The following is a 16,883-nucleotide window of genomic DNA, read 5'->3' as shown; positions in this document are numbered from 1 at the left end:
CTTTCAGATACGCTTCTGCGGCTATCTGGAACGCTCTTCACTCCGATACCAGGAAGGCACTGGAGCGGTGCACTTTTAAATCATCATCGAGATTGACAAACTCATTTATTTAGAACTGATTTGTGTTCAGTTTGTTGTCCTTCCCCCGCAACTCCCCATTAGCACGGTTGGCTATGTACGGTGCGAAGGAAATTTAACATACACACACATATACACATACATGCACATATACATACATACATGTTTTTTATGTTTTTTTTTTCAGTTTATTTATTTTGGTATAGCCCTGTGAGCCATTCGGCTCTTGAATCGGGTGCAACAACAACAAACAAAAAACTAAAACACGAACTAGAAAATATCTTAAAGTGACCATGTGACTGTGCAAACAGAAAATCCATGAAAAAACAGCAAAATATTCCTGAAAAAAAAGCACCGTACACCAACGCTGTGTGAAAAAAATCCCAGTGGGATGCAAGTCAAACAACAACAACAACCACAAGAAAACTTAGATTAAGGCCATCAGTCTAACGCCGTACTACAACAAAACAAACATGTCCAACCCAAAAAAACTTTTCGAAATCACCAAAAAATAAAGCCATAATTGCAACGTAACAGTGATCATAGGGACTGTGACCGAATTTCTACAATAAACTACATAAATAACATGTAACACCAAATCCTAGAGCCATAGCTGGCTGCATGAGTTACTCCACAACAACAGAAGCATCAGTCGGAGTATCAAATTTTGCACTGCACGTTTAAGATCAGCACGCTAAATCAAAATACAGATAATACTTTGCAGCGTCATCCGGAGCGAAACATTTTATTGTATTTTACGCCAATGAATAGCAGTGGCAGCAAGGGGTGTACAACTCCTCTAGAGCAGTTTTGAGAGAAGATCTCATTGGTAGCGATTCAAGTTGCAGTTTATTGGCAATAGCATTCCAGACCATGGGGGCATCAATAGCAAAGGCCCTTTCTCCAGTTTTTGTACGGCAATAGGGAATGTGAAGCTGGTAAATGAGCGAAGACCTGAGGTCAAATTTGTTCTTTGAAACAGAGGAGAAGATCCAGTAGGTAGTCTGCGGATTTTTTTGTAAGTACATCGTGAATAAATAAGATCTGGTGCACAAGCCGTCGAACATTACGAGATGTTAAGTTTGACCCAATGTAGAAATCATAGTGGTGAGTCCTATATGGGCAGTTCAATGTAAATCTTAAGGCCGAGTGATAGATGGAATCAAGCTTCTTCAGTACAGTACTTGAGGCTGATTTATACACGATGTCACAGTAGTCAAGTAGAGGCAGTATGGTAGCTTTTATCAATTCCAAACGGAACATTGGGGGGAAGCAGTGCTTGTGTCGATACAGAAAACCAATTTTTATTTTTGTCTTTTTACCAATATAGTCAATGTGATCTTCAAAATTCAGTAGTAGAATGCAAGCGATGGTAAGCGAGCACCTATTAAGGCCTCCATCACACACACACACACCTACATCGCACACACCTACATCACACACACACACCTCCATCACACACACCTACATCACACACACCTACATCACACACACACCTGTACTGCACATACACACCCACCTGCATTTTGCACACACACACCTTTACTGCACACACACTGCACACACACCTGTACTGCACGCACACACACCTGTAATGCACGCACACACACCTGTACTGCATGCACGCACACACACCTGTACTCCACACGCACACACACACCTGTACTGCACGCACACACACCTGTACTGCACGCACACACACACCTGTACTGCACACACACACACCTGTACTGCACACACACACACCTGTACTCCACATGCACACACCTGTACTGCACACACACACCTGTACTGCACACACACACACCTGTACTGCACACACACACACACCTGTACTGCACACACACACCTGTACTGCACACACACCTGTACTGCACACACACACACCTGTACTGCACACACACACACACCTGTACTGCACACACACACACCTGTACTACACACACACCTGTACTGCACACACACACCTGTACTGCACACACACACACTGCACACACACACACACACACCTGTACTGCACACACACACACACCTGTACTACACACACACACACACCTGTACTGCACGGCACAGTGGTGCGGTACAGCAACTGCTCCGTCACTGTCACTGCCACCTCCACGTGACTCGAGGGAGCGCCAGAGGAGCCTCTTGTCTGGTGATATATAACAAAGGCAAAGATCCCCCGTGTAGCCTTCACGGACTGTTGGGGGCAAGTGCTGCTAGCGACGGCCGGCACGGCACCCTCGATGAGGCGTGGCCAGCACCACGCCCGGCCGCCTTTGTCTCCCCCAGTGTTAATGGTTACACTCCGCACCAGGCACTCACGGTACACCCTCACCCTGCCCTCGTCTCCGTGTGCCCCCGTGTCCACCCGTGTCCACCCGTGTGTCCGGCGTGCCAGGCTTAACGTGCTGGAGCGCGCCGAGGCGGACTACCTGAAGCGCTGCCGCTACAGCGCCACGGCCGCCCCCTACTGCCCGATCTTCCGCCTGGGCCAGCTGGTGCGCGCAGCCGGGGAGGACTTCCACAGCCTCGCCGTGGAGGTGGCGCCCTGCCTGGCAACACGCCGCGGACATGACTCACTACGTGTACACGGCGTGTACACCACGTACACACAGGGTGCATACTCCACCCCCTCCACTCCCAATGAGTGATGGGGCAGTTGTGGAGAGAATGGAGAGGTTTCTGTACCTGGGCAGTGTGCTTATGACCAGCTCCAGTTTGGCAGTCGATGTCTCACTTCGAATCAGTCCAGCGGCGTTATCTTTTCACTCAGCAGCTACAACACATTCCTGCGGAGGGAGCTGGTAGGAACGTTGGGTTGCTCGGTCAATGGCCAGGGTCAACGGCGGCACCACGTGGTGTATTCCGCAAATATGCCCGACTGTGAGGGCGGGCACAAGCCGGCGTGAGTAGGTTAAACGTTGAGTTTTATAAGGGCACCACGGGGTGACCAGCCCCTCCCCAACCAGCCCCACCCCTACCACCACCCACCCACCCAGCCCCACCCTCCCCACCCTCCCCACCCAGCCCCTCCCCACCCTCCACTCCCCACTCAGCCCCTCCCTCCCCACCCAGCCCCTCCCCACCCTCCCCTCTCTACCCAGCCCCACACCTCCCATTTTTGTATGCACGACGGACGGACGGACACAATAATCCCCTGTGGGCTGGTGTAACCAGGAGGTTCCTACCAGTATAATGCTGCTGTGTGGAAGCTGCCTGGCTTGTTGCTCCGCAAGAATCTTTGGATCTTCGTGCCCACAGTGATATCCTTCCTTCTCTATGCTTACAAAACATGGAGCCCTGTAAAGAAACATCTTGGCTGGTTTGAAACATTCAGGCAAGCCTGTCCACGATCAATCCTGGGTTTAACCAGGCTGGATTGTGTGATGAGCTCACAGATCCTTTACTGATCTGGACAAAGTCCCATTGGTGAGATCCTCCATTGGCTGGGTCATGTAGCCCACATGCCAAACCACAGCATGCCCAAACAGCTTTTGTTCGGCCGGATAGAGAGGGCTAAACGAGCGTGGCATGGGCTAGAGAAGAGATGGCATGTGGTAACAGAGGATATGGAGCTGAGTGGACTTGAAACTTGAATTTGGAGTGGAGTTGCCAATGACTGGTACGAGCAGTGTCAAGATCGGCCTTTATGGAGACTTGTGAAGGACGCTGCTACTGGGCAGTTGGAGGCAGTCGCCCTCCAACACCACCGGAGGGCGGAGGAGCGACGCTCACAAAAACAAGTGTAACGTCGGGTGGCTAAAACACAGTGAGTTGGCACAGTGGGGGGCACAGCTGGTGCATCAACCAGTCGTCTCGGTCAGTCAAAACATGGCACCTGCTGGGTCTGTCCCGTGACCTCCCGTCAGCGAGCCTTCGACACTTCACGTGGCCGCAAAGTGCACCTGGCCTGGCACAGGCGCCGTGGTGACGTCACCTTCACTTAGTGGCGTATGGCGGGTATTGGTAATGCTGTGTTAATGCTGTGTGTGTGTAATGCTGTGTGTGTGTAATGCTGTGTGTGTGTAATGCTGTGTCTGTGTAATGCTGTGTAATGCTGTGTGTCTGTGTAATGCTGCGTGTGTGTAATGCTGTGTGTGTAATGCTGCGTGTGTGTAATGCTGTGTGTGTGTAATGCTGTGTGTGTAATGCTGCGTGTACAGGGTGGCGTTATCGGGGTTCAGATCGAGTGGAGCTGTAACCTGGACCGCCCAGCGAGTGAGTGCCACCCCGTCTACTCCTTCAACCGCCTCGACGCAGCGCGACCCCACCTCAATGCCTCCTCCTCCTCCTCGGGGTACAACTTCAGGTGGGCCCCTTCACTCTCACCATCTTCCTTAACCCCTCACCGTAACATTAACCCTCACCGTAACTCTCACCATAGCATTAACCCTCACAGTAACATTAACCCTCACCGTAACATTAACCCTCACAGTAACATTAACCCTCACCGTAACATTAACCCTCACCGTAACTCTCACCATAGCATTAACCCTCACAGTAACATTAACCCTCACCGTAACATTAACCCTCACAGTAACATTAACCCTCACCGTAACTCTCACCGTAGCATTAACCCTCACAGTAACATTAACCCTCACCATAACATTAACCCTCACCGTAACATTAACCCTCACCCTAACATTAACCCTCACCGTAACATTAACCCTCACCCTAACATTAACCCTCATCCTAACATTAACCCTCACCGTAACATTGACCCTCACCGTAACATTAACCCTCACCGTAACATTAACCCTCACCGTAGCATTAACCCTCACCGTAGCATTAACCCTCACCGTAACATTAACCCTCACCGTAACATTAACCCTCACCGTAACATTAACCCTCACCATAGCATTAACCCTCACCGTAACATTAACCCTCACCCTAACATTAACCCTCACCGTAGCATTAACCCTCACCGTAACATTAACTCTCACCGTAACATTAACCCTCACTGTAACATTAACCCTCACCGTAACATTAACCCTAACATTAACCCTCACCGTAACATTAACCCTCACCGTAACATTAACCCTCACCGTAGCATTAACTCTCACCGTAACATTAACCCTCACCGTAGCATTAACCCTCACCGTAGCATTAACCCTCACCGTAGCATTAACCCTCACCGTAACATTAACCCTCACCGTAACATTAACCCTCACCGTAACATTATCCCTCACCATAGCATTAACCCTCACCGTAACATTAACCCTCACCCTAACATTAACCCTCACCGTAGCATTAACCCTCACCGTAACATTAACTCTCACCGTAACATTAACCCTCACTGTAACATTAACCCTCACCGTAACATTAACCCTAACATTAACCCTCACCGTAACATTAACCCTCACCGTAACATTAACCCTCACCGTAGCATTAACTCTCACCGTAACATTAACCCTCACCGTAGCATTAACCCTCATCGTAGCATTAACCCTCACCGTAACAATAACCCTCACCATAGCATTAACCCTCACTGTAGCATTAACCCTCACCATAGCATTAACCCTCACCGTAACATTAACCCTAACATTAACCCTCACCGTAACATTAACCCTCACACTAACATTAACCCTCACCCTAACATTAACCCTCACCCTAACATTAACCCTCACCCTAACATTAACCCTCACCCTAACATTAACTCTCACCCTAACATTAACCCTCACCCTAACATTAACCCTCACCGTAACATTAACCCTCACCGTAACATTAACCCTCACCGTAGAATTAACCTCTACCGTAACATTAACCCTCACCTTAACATTAACCCTAACTGTAACATTAACCTTAACATCAATCCCGAACTGCAACATTCACCCTAACCCTACCGTTAAAAAAAAACAAGAACCCCAACCAACGAACGTTACGCACTGACCAACACCGCAACCCTTCAACCCGCACCCTTTCGGCCCATGCAGATTCGCCAAATACTACCGGCAGGCGGACGGCGGTGAGCAGCGGAAGCTCTTCAAGGTCTACGGCATCCGCTTTGACGTCCTGGTGTTTGGCAAGGTGAGCGCCACACGGGACATGCGACCTATTTTATTCACGTTTCCCTTTTATCTTAACTTTGCGTGAAGTGGCCTTGAACGTTGTGGTACGAAATGCGCTCTGCTCTTTAAATAAAGATCGTTATTAGTTTGTTATTATTGTTTGGCCAGGTGACATCGTGGTAATTCAGGCACGAGTTCACGAGAATGAGACTCGGCCAGGTGCCAAATCTCAGCCTCACTCACAGACCCTTCTGGGACAGTCAAAAAAAGAAACAGTGACTCACTGCGAGACATCGTTAAGAGATCCTAGTGATGAACTCGTGGTTTCTCCCATAGAAATGTGGAATTTACAGCTCTGATTGAGATGGGAGTGCAGCAAAAGCCAGTGTTGCACTGTACTTACTATGCTGCCTGTAAGTATGCTCTAAAACTTAATCAACTCTGCTCTGACCAGCATGGTGAAGTATGGTAAAATAACCCCCCCCCCCCTCAAGACCCACATGGTGTGTGGCGTGGGAATATCCTCATCCAGAAGTGGATTGACCCTGAGCTGCAAACGAACATATACATAATGAACTAACCATGACCCCTGACCCAGGCGGGCAGGTTCAGCATCGTTCCCACGGCCGTGAACGTGGGATCAGGCCTGGCCCTGCTCGGAGCGGTGAGACACATCTCCCCCTTGCTCTCCCTTTCTCTCTCCTCACTCTCACAGCCCCCACACTCTCCCACTTGCTCCCCGTCTCACTCATTCCCCCTCACTCACTCACTCATTCTCTATCGCGTTTTGCAATGGTTCAATCTGTGCATCATCCATTGTCCTAACCGCTCAGTCACAGGTAACAGCGTTCGCTAAATAGCACTCTTCCCCTCGCTCCCCCTCCCGCTCTTCCCATCTCATCTCCCCCCTCACATTTTCCTCTCCCTTCCCTCACTCTCCAGCTCCTTGCCAGCCTCACCCTCTCCGTGTCTCTCTCGCCCTCTCACCCCCATCTATTACGTCCTCCTTATCACACATCCTGACTGTACGTGTGAACAGTGGAACGTGTGTGCTACCCACGTGATCCGTATGTGTGTGACCGCATGGGCTACATGGTATATGTTAAGTTCAAGTTGATTTTGTTTCACCAGGTGTGAGCTCAAGAGGCAAGGACAAAGTCGCACTCGCAAGATTGTGTGAATGAGTGGGTGAGAGGAGATGGTGTGTGTGTGAACGAGTGGACGAGTGATCAGTTGATTGAATGAGTGGATGACTGAGTGTTGATGAGTGGGTGGCTGAGTGGGTGAATGAGTGGGTAAATGAGTGGGTGAGATGGTGGGTGGGTGGGTGAATGAGTGGGTGATTGAGATGGTGGGTGGGTGAATGAGTGGGTGCTTGAGATGGTACATGAGTGGGTTGGTGGGTGGGTGAGTGAGATGGTGGATGGGTGAATGAGTAATGGTGATTGAGATGGTACATGAGTGGGTGAGTGACTAGGTTGGCGAATGAGTGGTTCAGTGAGACTGTGAGTAAACGGGTAGTGAGTGAGTGAGATGATAAGCGAGCGAGCTAGTTTAAGTTAAAAGTTTTTTTGTTTCACCAGATGAATTCAAGAAACCAGGATGAGTCTCAATTGCCAGTGCTGGGTTGCAGATATTACAAAATAAAAACAAAGTACTGCAATGAAGCACACAGAAATCAGTAGAAACACAACATGAGCAATAAAAAATATTGGACTGCGTAAAGCAATATTAAGTCTTTTTTACTGTTCGCAGTACCCATAATAGAGGTTTTTGTGTTAGATTTTCACCGTCTAACCCAAAAACCTCTTATAGTTAATATCGTTTGCGAATTCCTCCGTGTTAAACTGATCGCAGTACATTTACAATTAAGATACAGAGACGTGGAACAAATATAATACGTAAACAAACAAGGATATATGATGTTAAGTGCAATTGCAAATGAAGTTAAATCTCTACATGTATCTATGTGTTTGTTACAGGGCGTCGGGAGTTAAGTGTGGTTAGCGCACTGCGCTACGAACCCCGTGACCCGAATTCGATCCCAGCTCATGGCCAACATTGGTGACGAAAATCTGAACCGATCCTGGGCTTCCCCTAGGTCGACTCAGCCTTAACTTAGTATGTAAACATCGGCACATGGGAAACAAAGGCGGCTGGGCATGGTGCTGGCCACCCACCTCCTCGTGTTGCCACCAGCCTTACTAGGTGCTCGCTAACAGCGCTTGCCCCGGCAGTCAATTAAAATGCTATATGGGGGATCTTTGTCTTTTTTTTCGGATATGGTAACGGTAATAAGTAGGCGACCTCAGTTCGATTCCTGGCCACGGTTAACATCAGTGGTGAGTGATATCAGAAGCGGTTCTGGGCATCCCCAAGGTCCAATAAGCCTTCAAATGTAAAGGTTGCCACCTGTCCTGCAGGTAGCAGTGATTGATTTGTACCACCGCTGCTGATGGACCTCAGGGCGGACTGAAGAACGGCGTCTGGGTTTGGTCCACGGTGGAAAAAGGGTGGCGACCCCCTACTCATATGACTAGTAATAATGTAAATGTATAAAGCGCCCTTAAACAATCGCTGTCAGGGCGCTATGCATGGCAAGGCGGAAAATAGTTAACGACAACCAGGAGAAGAAGAAGTGAGAAGGACGTTTTAAACATAGATGTTTTTAGTCGAGATTTGAAGATTTGTCGTCTGTCTCGGAAGTCCGGACCTCGAACGGCAACGAGAGTTCCAGAGTTTAGGTGCCGCAATTGCTAAGACGCCGTCACCACCCTCCAAGTGTGAAGCCTGGAGCCCGTGGGGCAGTGAGCAATGCCGAATCTGAAGACCTTAACCATCTTGTCGCGGTGTGCAAAATATCAGCACTGGGGAGACAAAGGTGGTGGGCGCGGCGCTAGCCGCACCACCCGCTGATGCGCCGGCCTCAACGGCAGCGCTTCGCCCAACGGTCCGCGTGCGCTGTGGAGGGGGGGGGGGGAGTGATCTTTGTCGTTGTGACTGTGCCACACAGGGGGCGTTTTTCTGTGACCTGGTGCTGCTGTACCTGAGCAAGCGGAGCCCCTTCTATCGGGAAAAGAAATACGAGGAAGCCAGGTGTGTGTGTGTGTGTGGTCTCTGCGTGCAGAGAAATATAAACTAAAACTTTATTTTACCAGGGTAAGTGCCCGCTGAGCTGTGTAGCTCTTTTTCAGAAGTGACCTGGCTATCGCAAATTATAGCTCAACAAAGTGGCTTGTTGCGTGCAAATTTATAGTGGCCAAATACTCTCGGCGCACGTTGATTCTAAATGTGGAGGGAAAAACGGGAGAACCCAGAGAAAAATCCACGGGGCCACGGGGAGAGCATGCAATCTCCAAATATATTGGCGTCAAGCTTGGGATCAAACCCACGACCTGCATACGAGGTGAGAAAGGTAACATTCCACCAGTCTCATTTGCAAGAGTGACATGGGGGGGGGCATCAGTCTGCTGCCAGTAGTAGGTAAAGATTGCTGCTGCTCCTGTGTGTTTATTGTGTTGAGCGGTGGTGTAGCGGTTAGTGCGCTGCAGTATGTATGTTGAACTTTTTTCGCACCGTATGTAGCCAACCACGCTCATCAGAGGTGCTGGAGGACAAGCTGGCGACCCGAGTTCGATTCTCACTCACAACCCATACCAGTGACGACTATCTGAACCGGTCCTGGGCCTCCCCTAGGTCGACCAGCCTCAAATGTGTACCTGGTGCGGTGTGTAGTAAACATCGCCACTGGGGAGACTAAGGCGACCGGACGTGGTGCTGGCCACCCACCCCCTTGTGTGCCGTGCCAGCTTCCATAGGTGCTCGCGAACAGCACTTGCTCCTCCAGTCTGTTAAAGGCTATAAGGGGGAACTTTGTCTAATTCCAATAGAGTACTTTTCAGCGTCATTTTCGAATTTGGAAAACTTCGCACCCTGACGTGGGCGGTACACAATGGCCTAACTCTTGTGAATAACGTCATGGGGATCGTCCACCGAGAGGCAGATGGCGGCGTACTATTATGGCCGACACATACCCCAAGTAATAACCAGGGTGGCCGCTGGATTCAAACCGTGAAATACCACCGTGGCGAGATGTTAACTACCTCGCCTGGTATGCAGGAGGCCGTGGATTCGATCCCGACCTTGACGCCTGCTGTATATTTGTAGTTTGCGTGTCTGTCTCTCTCCCCGTGGTAGCGTGAAATTTTCTCCAGATCCTGCGGTTTTTCCCTTCATATTTAGAATCAACATCACACGTTTAGAGTATTTGGTTGCTATACATTTCCACACGATAAGCCACTTCGTTGAACTATCATTTGTGGCCAGGTCGCTTCTGAAAAAGAGCTGCATAGATAGCTCAGTGGGCCTTACCTGGTAAAAAAGAATAGTTTAAGATGGTAAATAGAACCTCTGCAACGAGCGGAAAACACGCTACCTCTGGCCCACATCACGAACCGATGTAGCACCGGTGCGGTATGGTCTCATAACCCGCACGGCGCGGGGAAGGCCCTCATCCAACAGTGGATTGACAAAAAGGGCTGCACGTGTCCTCAAGACACGTCTCTTGTTTTTCTCCGGTGCACAGGTTTCGGAGAGGAGAGAGCGTGCAGATGGGGATGAAGCGAGACTCTGTCACCATCGCTACCATCATCTGATGGCGGGAGCGCACGCTCACACACACGGCTGCCGTTCGCCGCCGAGTGACGGTGCCATCATCCGCGCCACGTGGGCCAGGCTAGGTGCACTTTGAGGCCGTCACGTGAATGCAAAAGTGTGGAAGGCTAGCTGTAGGCAAGAAGGTCGTGGGACAGACCCAGGTGTTGTGAGTTAACCAACATAAACGTCTGGCAGGTGCACCACCCGTGCTCCCCACTGCGCCAACTTGCTGCGATTTAGGCGCCCGGCATTCCACTCGTTATTGTGAGGGTCGCTGCTCTGCCCTCTGTTGTGGGTGGAGGGCAATTGCGTTGCAGCTGCCCAGTAGTGTCCTTCATGAGCCTCCTCCACAGAGGCCGATCTTGACAACGCTGGTACCAGTTATCTACAAATCGAATCAGCTCCACATCCTCCTGTACCGCATCAATCCATCTCTTCTCCAGCTCATGCCACCGCGGTTATTTTGCCCCCTCCATCTGGCCAAACAGCTGCTGCTTGGCCATGTGGTGGCTGGGCATGCGGGCTACATGACCGCGCAAACGGAGCCTCGCCTCTCAGAGGAGCTCACTGATGATGGGGACTGTGACCGGATCTTTCAAAGATCTGAGTTCCTCACACAATTCAGTCTGGTTAATCTAGGATGGATCGTAGGCAGGCCAGCCTAATTGTTTAAAACCAGCGCAAATGCTCTAAAGGGCTCCACGTTTCGCAAGCATAGCGAAGGGAGGGCATAACGCTCATACACACACGCACACATGCATTTATAAAGATACACAAAATATCATACAGAAACAAAACATTGTACATGTACACACAAATGATTGCCTGTGTAGCCTTATAGACTGTGCAGACAAGTGTTAGTGAGGACCTATTAAGACCAGCGTGACATGCAAGGAGGGTGGTGAGGCCAGCACCATGCTTCACCGCCTTTGTCTCTCCAGTGTTGTTTACACACCTCACCAGTTAATCACTCAAGGCCAAGCCAATCTAGGAGACCCAGGACCGGTTCAGATAATTGTCATCATTATTGATCATGAGCGGGACTCGAACTCGGGTCGCCGGGTTCGTAGCGCAGCATGTTAACCACTGCACTACCGTTCCCCAAACAAAGATCCCCGTATATCCTTAACAGACTATTGGGGCAAGTGCTGTTAGCGAGTAGCAGCGCCTATGAAGCCCGGCACGGCACACGAGGGGGTGGGCGACCAGCACCATGCCTGGCCGCCTTTGTCAAGACCGGATCAGATGATCGTCACCGGTGTTGGCCGTGAGCGGGAATCGAACTCGTGCATTGCCGGGTTCAGATTCAACTTGCTACCGCAGATGTCTGCGGCGAGTAATTGAACTCGGGTTTACTGGGTTTGTGGTTCGAGTGCAAAAAGTGCTATGACACAATACACATGGACGACCCCTTTTTAAATTCACCCTCTCATCTCACGCAGTAACTTATAGCGATAATATATACACATACGTGTGCAGCCTTTGAAAACAACTAATCCGTACTCGCAAGCAGGATAAAGATGCATCTGTTTTTGTATGTTCACGAATACATGTGTTTTAGAGTTACCATGACCGTATTCTCAGGAATATTAGACACTCCCACAAATGTAAGCCGCACCCCAAACTTGTCCACTGTCAATAGAGTTCTAAAGATCTGGAAGTACGTACGTTTAAAAACGCGCAACTCTTAAAACCCAGGTTATCACGAGTAGGAACACAGCTACCGGGTCATGAGAGTCACCACCAAACTCTTCCTTTAAAAATTCGGGCGAACAAAACGGTGTCTTATTATCCGGAGAATACGGCAAAACTTGAATTCATATCGCGCCTACGTGCCACTGCATCTCAAGGCACGCTGCGCATGAAACGGAGAACAGGGGCAGGGAGGCGACAGCACGGTCGGCCGGGGGTGGTCGGAGATCATTTCCAAACTGGGGGCGGCAGAGGAGAGAGCGAGTGACGTCTCACCGAGCGATTGGGAGAATGCGACCCTCTCTAGGACATTGACAAGCAAGGGGATGTGAGATGATAGGGATATTTCAGGGACACTGGGGGTGGGGGGGGGGGGTGCAGCGTTTGTTTATTTCAGGACAGGATAAAAAGCTATGCGCGCGTGACATATTTCATACAATTAGCTGTCACACGAAGGCCGGAAACGTATAAAAGGTAAGCAGTTAACGGGTTTTTTTAAATCGTGAAATATCAACATCAATTATCTTTGCGGTGGTGCGAAGGTTTACTCTGTTGGACACTGAAGTTACTTATGCTTCTGTATTATGTTTTTCTCTGGCTTAAGCGGTGGGCTGCCACACCTTGGATTTGAGTAAGCGGGCTCACAGCAAATGCTGTCGACAATTTACTTGTTCACGTTATTGTCGTGTTGCACGTGCGCACAAGAACACGCGTGATTGGCCGAATGAGGTCACACGGCGTTGACAAGGTTGCCCAGGTAACGCAAAGAAAACAACACGGTGGAAAGTTGCTGTGTTTTTATTAATGTGTTGAGGTGTACAGATGTTAAATAATAATAATAATCAGGTGACTTTACCACGGTACATATATACAGACAGTTGAACGTATTGCCATTCCACTTTGGTTCGGGTTAACCCAAAACCGAAATAAATATTTAAGGTTTCAGTAGGTTCAAGATAGGCTCATAGGTCTGCACAGATATGTTTCATGAACCCATGCACTTGTAGTGCCACCTGTGATGGTGTAATGGGTTAGCACACGGAGACCGGACTTGCAATCACCGAAGGCTGCTGGTTCAATTCGACCTCCTGGCGGCGGGAGTTGGAACAATGGTGGAGGTTTATTAAATCCCCTCCACCTACACCACCCAGCAGTGGTGAAAGGGTTCTGTACCACAGTTCGGTGAGTCGAATTGGCAGGTCTGGGTGTGGTGGATGCAGGTGAAAGTGTGGTGGATACTCCTACCTCTGTCAAGATGTCTGGATACTCCCACCTCTTCCGAGACGTCTGGCACAGCGTGGAAGAGCCGGACAAAATCGCCTCCTCAAGATGGTGTATGAGCTCTGCAGTAGCCACCCGCAGTCCGCTCTCGTTGGAGGCCCTGCCTTCCGCCAGCAGGCACGTGAGCCAGTGATTGCAGGGGTCTGCGCCTTCACAAGGGGGTTCGAGTTCAGAGGAGGGCATTTCAGGAGCTATCCGGGCTCCTGTGGTGACCACTGATTTTTTTCTCCCCTCACGTTGCCTATATTTACATGCAATTGAAGTATAAGATAATAGGTTTTCCAATTTTTTTCTGGCAACAAAACAGGTGTTAAGATGTTTTAACATTGTTAAGATGCCAGAAAAAAGGGGAAAACCTATTATCATATTTTGGTACTGGCAAAGGAGGTCCCATGATGTAATTGAAGTATCATTTCCCATTGTTTTTAAAGTATTGTAACGTGCCAACTTTAAAATGACATATTTATACGTAATGCGCACTTTGGTTACACAGAAACTCGTACTTGAAGCTGTCTAAAAGTTGTCGCGATGATAATCATAATAATAATAAACGCATTTGATGAAAAGGTTGATATCGATTGCACCTTTGTGAACCATCTTAAATGCTTCGTATTATCTTTGGTACTCTTTGGTTAAATTTCGATTTAAAGCTTTCGTGACTGCAAGGATTAATCTTCTTTGATGAAGGCCGCTTGTGTTGTGGCCGAAACGTCGTGAGAATATTATTGCGTTATTTTATCAATTTATTATTTTATTCTCATTCTACGTGACTTTACCGAAAGAACCAAAGAAGACTCGTTGGTTCTTTCAGTAAAGTCACGTAGGTATAAAATAAAAATAAATCACAACGTTTCGGGCGCAACACAAGCGTCCATCATCAGGTGGGAAAGCTTCAAATCAAGATTATTATCTTTGGTATTGGGAAAGCCCTTGATCCAGCAGTGTATAGATGATGGAAGCCGATGATGCATTGCGTATACAAAACTCAACAAAGAATTAACATCATTGAGAACATGTCATCAAATACAAGTAGGTAGCAAGCAAGACAGTATGGCTCCCTCATAGCTATCTGTCCCTTATGTGTAATAAAAACTCTATAACAAATGGTATTCTACTCCACAGTAGTTCTCAGCCGGGAGTATGCGGACTCCTGGGGGTACGTGGTGAATGTGGGTGGCCAGCACCATGTCGCCTCTGTCTCCCCAGTGGTGTTAACTACCTCACCCAGGAGATGTTAACTACCTCACCCAGGAGATGTTAACCACCTCACCTAGGAGATGTTAACTACCTCACCTAGGAGATGTTAAATAACTCACCTAGGAGATGTTAACTACCTCACCCAGGAGATGTTAACTACCTCACCTAGGAGATGTTAACTACCTCACCTAGGAGATGTTAACTACCTCACCCAGGAGATGTTAACCACCTCACCTAGGAGATGTTAACTACCTCGCCTAGGAGATGTTAACTACCTCACCTAGGAGATGTTAACTACCTCACCTAGGAGATGTTAACTATCTCACCCAGGAGATGTTAACCACCTCACCCAGGAGATGTTAACTATCTCACCTAGGAGATCTTAACTACCTCACCTAGGAGATGTTAATTACCTCACCTAGGAGATGTTAACTACCTCACCTAGGAGATGTTAACCACCTCACCCAGGAGATGTTAACCACCTCACCCAGGAGATGTTAACTACCTCACCTAGGAGATGTTAACTACCTCACCTAGGAGATGTTAACCACCTCACCCAGGAGATGTTAACTACCTCACCCAGGAGATGTTAACTACCTCACCTGGTTTCGATTTAAAGCTTTCGTGACTGCAAGGATTCATTTTCTTTGGTTCTTTCGGTAAAGTCACGTAGAATGACAATAAAATAATAAATTGATAAAATAAAATAACACAATAATATTCTCACGACGTTTCGGCCACAACACAAGCGGCCTTCATCAGGTGAAGGGACGAGACGGTCTGGAGGACAGCACTGGAGTGAAAAAGGCACGCTCAGATCACTTAAAGGTCGTGAGAATATTATTGTGTTATTTTATTTTATCAATTAGGAGGTCGTGGGTTCTATCCCGACTGACACCTGCTCCTGCTGTATATTTGGAGTTTGCGTCTCTCACCGTAGTCGCGTGGATTTTTTCCCAGGTCCTCCGATTTACCCTCCACATTTAGAATAAACGTCACCACGCGTTTAGAGTGTTTGGCTGCTGCTATAAATGTCCACGTGATAAGCTACCTCACCTTCGTTGAGCTATAATTTGTGATAGACAAGTCGCTTCTAAAAAATAGTTCTCAAGCTCAGTGGGGCCTTATCCGGTAAAATAAAAAGTACTTTAGTATTATAGTTTAAAAAACACTCCTGGAGTGCCACTCTCTACTTCAGTCCTCGTACCAATAGGTCATCTGTTTCACCATTGGGGTCAATAATTTTTAAAATCGTGAATTTGTTTTCCTCAAAAAGCGTGAACTTTGCAAGTCAAAGTTATTGCTTAGAGCGGTGGTTCTTAAACCGGGAGGTTACGGGGACCCCTGCGGAGTACTGTGAGGTGATTTATAAACTTGAGATGATTTATAAACTTGATCATTTATAAACGTGAGGTGATTTATAAACGTGAGGTGATTTATAAACTTGACATGATTTATAAACGTGAGGTGATTTATAAACGTGAGGTGATTTATAAACGTGAGGTGATTTATAAATTTGACATGATTTATAAACGTGAGGTGATTTATAAACTTGATCATTTATAAACGTGAGGTGATTTATAAACGTGTGGTGATTTATAAACTTGATAATATATAAACGTGAGGTGATTTATAAACTTGATAATTTATAAACGTGAGGTGATTTATAAACTTGATAATTTATAAACGTGAGGTGATTTATAAACGTGAGGTGATTTATAAACTTGACATGATTTATAAACTTGATAATTTATAAACGTGAGGTGATTTATAAACGTGAGGTGATTTATAAACTTGACATGATTTATAAACGTGAGGTGATTTATAAACTTGACATGATTTATAAACGTGAGGTGATTTATAAACGTGAGGTGATTTATAAACGTGAGATGATTTATAAACGTGAGGTGATTTATAAACGTGAGGTGATTTATAAACGTGAGGTGATTTATAAACGTGAGGTGATTT

The 16,883-nt window shown here is 47.8% G+C and overlaps 1 protein-coding gene and 1 long non-coding RNA gene across 2 annotated transcripts in view; one reads left to right on the top strand and one right to left on the bottom strand.

Annotated features, from left to right (window-relative positions):
* Positions 1 to 14,296, top strand: part of LOC142930397 (uncharacterized) — a 35,675-nt gene extending 21,379 nt beyond the window's left edge. The window contains exons 13-18 of the mRNA XM_076072732.1: positions 2,480 to 2,621; positions 4,245 to 4,390; positions 6,015 to 6,108; positions 6,688 to 6,753; positions 9,103 to 9,185; positions 10,675 to 14,296. Coding sequence (XP_075928847.1) covers positions 2,480 to 2,621; positions 4,245 to 4,390; positions 6,015 to 6,108; positions 6,688 to 6,753; positions 9,103 to 9,185; positions 10,675 to 10,744 — 601 coding nt within the window. The 3' untranslated portion in view covers positions 10,745 to 14,296. The remainder of the gene's footprint in view (positions 1 to 2,479; positions 2,622 to 4,244; positions 4,391 to 6,014; positions 6,109 to 6,687; positions 6,754 to 9,102; positions 9,186 to 10,674) is intronic.
* LOC142930401 (uncharacterized) lies at positions 1,105 to 4,249 on the bottom strand. The gene is made up of 2 exons (XR_012946353.1): positions 3,270 to 4,249; positions 1,105 to 2,882 (listed from the first exon to the last, which is right to left on the bottom strand). It is a non-coding gene; the product is annotated as an uncharacterized LOC142930401 (long non-coding RNA).
* Positions 14,297 to 16,883: the final 2,587 nt, after the last annotated feature.

The sequence above is a fragment of the Petromyzon marinus genome, chromosome 38 (assembly GCF_048934315.1).
Source record: "Petromyzon marinus isolate PM22_M1 ecotype Great Lakes invasive population chromosome 38, UKy_Petmar_22M1.pri1.0, whole genome shotgun sequence".
In the NCBI taxonomy this organism is placed as follows: Eukaryota; Metazoa; Chordata; class Hyperoartia; order Petromyzontiformes; family Petromyzontidae; genus Petromyzon; species Petromyzon marinus.
This window is presented reverse-complemented; position numbering and strand designations above follow the sequence as displayed.